This window comes from Bison bison, unplaced genomic scaffold (assembly GCF_000754665.1).
Source record: "Bison bison bison isolate TAMUID 2011002044 unplaced genomic scaffold, Bison_UMD1.0 scf7180017864489, whole genome shotgun sequence".
NCBI lineage: Eukaryota > Metazoa > Chordata > Mammalia > Artiodactyla > Bovidae > Bison > Bison bison.
Window position 1 is genome coordinate 10,197,630 of NW_011495048.1, and position 3,345 is coordinate 10,200,974.

Consider the following 3,345-nt stretch of genomic DNA (forward strand, 5'->3'; position numbering starts at 1 on the left):
CATTTCCCCTCTACTATTTCCATCTGGGAAGATCATTTAGCAAAGTCTGTCTTCAAAGAGCCGTGCATACTTCTTTTTTGATGCTAATCATGTTTGACTGCCTCCCCCACGTACCTTAGCCTTTTTATTAGTCTCCAGCAGTAGTGAAGTTCACTCTTGCATTTCATAAAAGGGTCACAGTCTTGGTTAATGTTTTTTAGACACAAATGCCCATAATCAAAGCCCAGAGCAAAGTTTGCCTGTCTTTCTTTGTACAACTCTTTAAAAACTCAAGCTCTATATTTCATTTATTTGCTAATGAATTTCTCTATAAGGGATGGTTTGACTCTGCTCAGCTTTAATTATAACAACAATAATTATAACAACAATAAAAAATTCATTTAGGCTTTCTGCTTGCTCTCCATGTTCAAAACTATTCTATAGAATGATTGAGAAAGAACAAAGCATTTTTGGAATAAAAGCAATTTTCCAGAATAAAGTGTTCTGGGCAGGCTCAGTATCTTCCTGTTTTTTACACTCTTAAAACATAAGAAATGTAAGACCTCATCTCAAGCAATCCAAGTATCTTCAACTCCACTTACAATGTAAATCAAAGCATTATTCTTCACCCTACAAACTACTTACTGAAAGATTCAACCCAAGATTATTTTCATTCAAAAGCACCTACTCTCAAACCATTTACATTTAGATGGTATTTACACAGCTTTTCAGGAACCAGAAGAACTTTTTAAGAGCTAAGGAGGAATGGTGAATGAGCCCAACCTCTTAATTTTGCAGAGAGGTAATTGAGGCTTAGAAGTCGATTTGAACTCTCCCAACTACCTAATAACAACGGCTAGCTCTTATCAAGGGCCCACAGCTTCTCATATCTTCAGCACTTCTACCGTGTCTGAGCCACCACAATATTTTGCTCGGATTGGTGCAGGAGCCTCCTAAGTCCTGCATATACTCTGCTTAGGTCAACAAAAAAGTCCTCACTGAGGTTCCTTAAAAAACTAAAAGTAGAGTTACCATATGATCCAGCAATCCCACTCCTGGGCAAGTATCTAGAAAAGACGAAAACTCTATTCCGAAAAGATACGTGTACCCCAGTGTTCATAGCAGCACTATTTACAATGGCCAAGACATGGAAGCAACCTAAATATCCATCAGCAAATGAATGAATAAAGAAGATGCATTATGTATATACAATGGAATATTGCTCAGTCACTCAGTCATGTCTAACTCTCTTCAACCCCATGAATGGTAGCCCACCAGGCTCCTCTATCCCATTGAACTGCCCTGGTAAGAATACTGGAGTGGGTTGCTTTCCTCCTCCAGGGGATTGTCCCGACCCAGGGATTGAATCTGGGTCTCCTGCATCTCCTGCATTGGCAGGTGAATTTTTTACCATTGAACCACCTTGGAAGCCCACAATGGAATATTACTCAGCCATAAAAAGAATGAAATAATGCCATTTGCAGCAACATGGATGGATCTAGAGATTATCATAGTAAGTGAAGTAAGTCAGAGAGAGACAAATATCATGTGATATCACTTATCACTTATATGTGGACTATAACAAAAGCTATAAACAAACATTTGTATTTACATATTTACAAAACAGAAACAGACATAGAAAATGAACTTATGGGTACCAAAGGAGAAAGGGGTGGAGAAGGATAAATTAGTAGTTTGACTTAACAGATACACATACTATATATAAAATAGATAAACATCAAGGTCCTACTTATAGCAGGGAAAAGAATCTGAAAAAGAATAGATAGCTGAATCACTTTGCCACACACTTGAAACTAACAAATATGATATAATCAATTATATTTCCATTCTTAAAATGATTTTAAAATAATAAAAAAATAGAACTACAAAAAGAATCCCCACAAATTCCCCAGTGCCTGATACATGGCAGGCCTTCAGGATGTTTGTGAATTTGTAAAGTGCTTACTATATGCCAGGTACTAATCTAACGAAGGTATGGGAACCAATTACCTAATCTTTCCAATAACACAAGATAAGTGCTATTGTCATCACTGCTGTCATCTTGGATTCACAGATGAAGAAATTGGGGCACAGAGAAGTTTAGTAACTTGCCCAAGACCACCCAGCTAGTTAATCATAGAGCCAGGATTTGAACCTAGGGCACAGGCTCTTTAACTACCACAATGTCCCTCTTAGCTTAGCTAATGTATCCCTCTTAGCTTAGCTAATGATGAAAAAAAACATCAATGAGTCTTCCCTATACCAAGCTCTCAGAAGTTAAAATATATCAAAGTGCGCTTAAAAAACATTGTTTCCTATGACTGCCTAACATTTTAAAATAATCAATAAGGTGTGATTTTTGAACTAAGACTGGTAAACAAGAGCAAAAGTGTGAGTCACAACTGTGTTGCACTTCAGTCTCGAGTTCAGAGCATACAAAGGGTATGACTGTGGCTTACAGTCGTGTGCAGGTAATTCTCCCTACTCAACTGAGATTACCATGATTAGCTCTGGTCCATAAAAGGAAAGCTAAGACACAAAAGCCTCAGTGATGTTCCAGGCCACACAGTCAGCAACCATGGCAGGAAAGGAGTCTCTGAGGGCCCCTCTGAGGTCACACATGTTCTCTGATTATTAAGTATAAAACACCAGGGTGATGCACATAATGGAATGTTTAAGCCAAGATGTCACCGAATACAGAGTACGTTGATACAGCTTTATCTGAGAAGTTACATAATCGTCCTAATGTGGAAACACCATAAAGGAATTTGTGACTTGGAATGAGGAGAAGTGCACTCCCTGGGAATCACTCCTCAAAGCGTATCGGGAGATGTTCAGTGAGAAACCCACTCCCCTAGATTGAGCAGGTGACTTGTAAAAAACAAAACAGCCCAATGAAGGCTTTCTGAGGGCAGGCACTGTGCCCAGTTCAATTTAATGAGACTTAACCAGACCCCTGGCTGAAAACAGTCTCCAGGGACCCCATCTTTTCGCAGGGCAGGGAGGTCTATTCTATATTCAGTCTCCTGTTATATAAAAGTCCCTACTCTGAGTCCTCTCTGCCTCTTGCTTTTAGGTCAAATATTTATTTATGAAAGCCCAGAGGCCTTTCATTATCTTTATACCCTGGAAGGTATGAATGAAAAGAATGAATCTTTTCTCGCACTTCGTTTAAATTCTTTGAAAGAAATCTCGAGCTCTGGAATCCACCTCCACCTCCACTCGTCCCTGGATCTCGGCCTCCACTGTCCCACCTGCCCCCAGGCGCAGCCAGAGAAGGAAGGGGGTGGCCGGAGGGGAGGGGCGGGGATGTCACAAGCACCTGTCACCTGGCAGGCCCCGGCCTCACTTCCTCACCCCCGGCCC

At 40.3% G+C, this 3,345-nt stretch overlaps 1 protein-coding gene across 1 annotated transcript in view; it reads left to right on the plus strand.

Moving 5' to 3' along the window:
* The first annotated feature begins 2,644 nt into the window (after positions 1 to 2,644).
* Positions 2,645 to 3,345, plus strand: part of LGALSL (lectin, galactoside-binding-like) — a 9,250-nt gene continuing 8,549 nt past the window's right edge. Inside the window, exon 1 of the mRNA XM_010863340.1 lies at positions 2,645 to 2,680. Coding sequence (XP_010861642.1) covers positions 2,645 to 2,680 — 36 coding nt within the window. The remainder of the gene's footprint in view (positions 2,681 to 3,345) is intronic.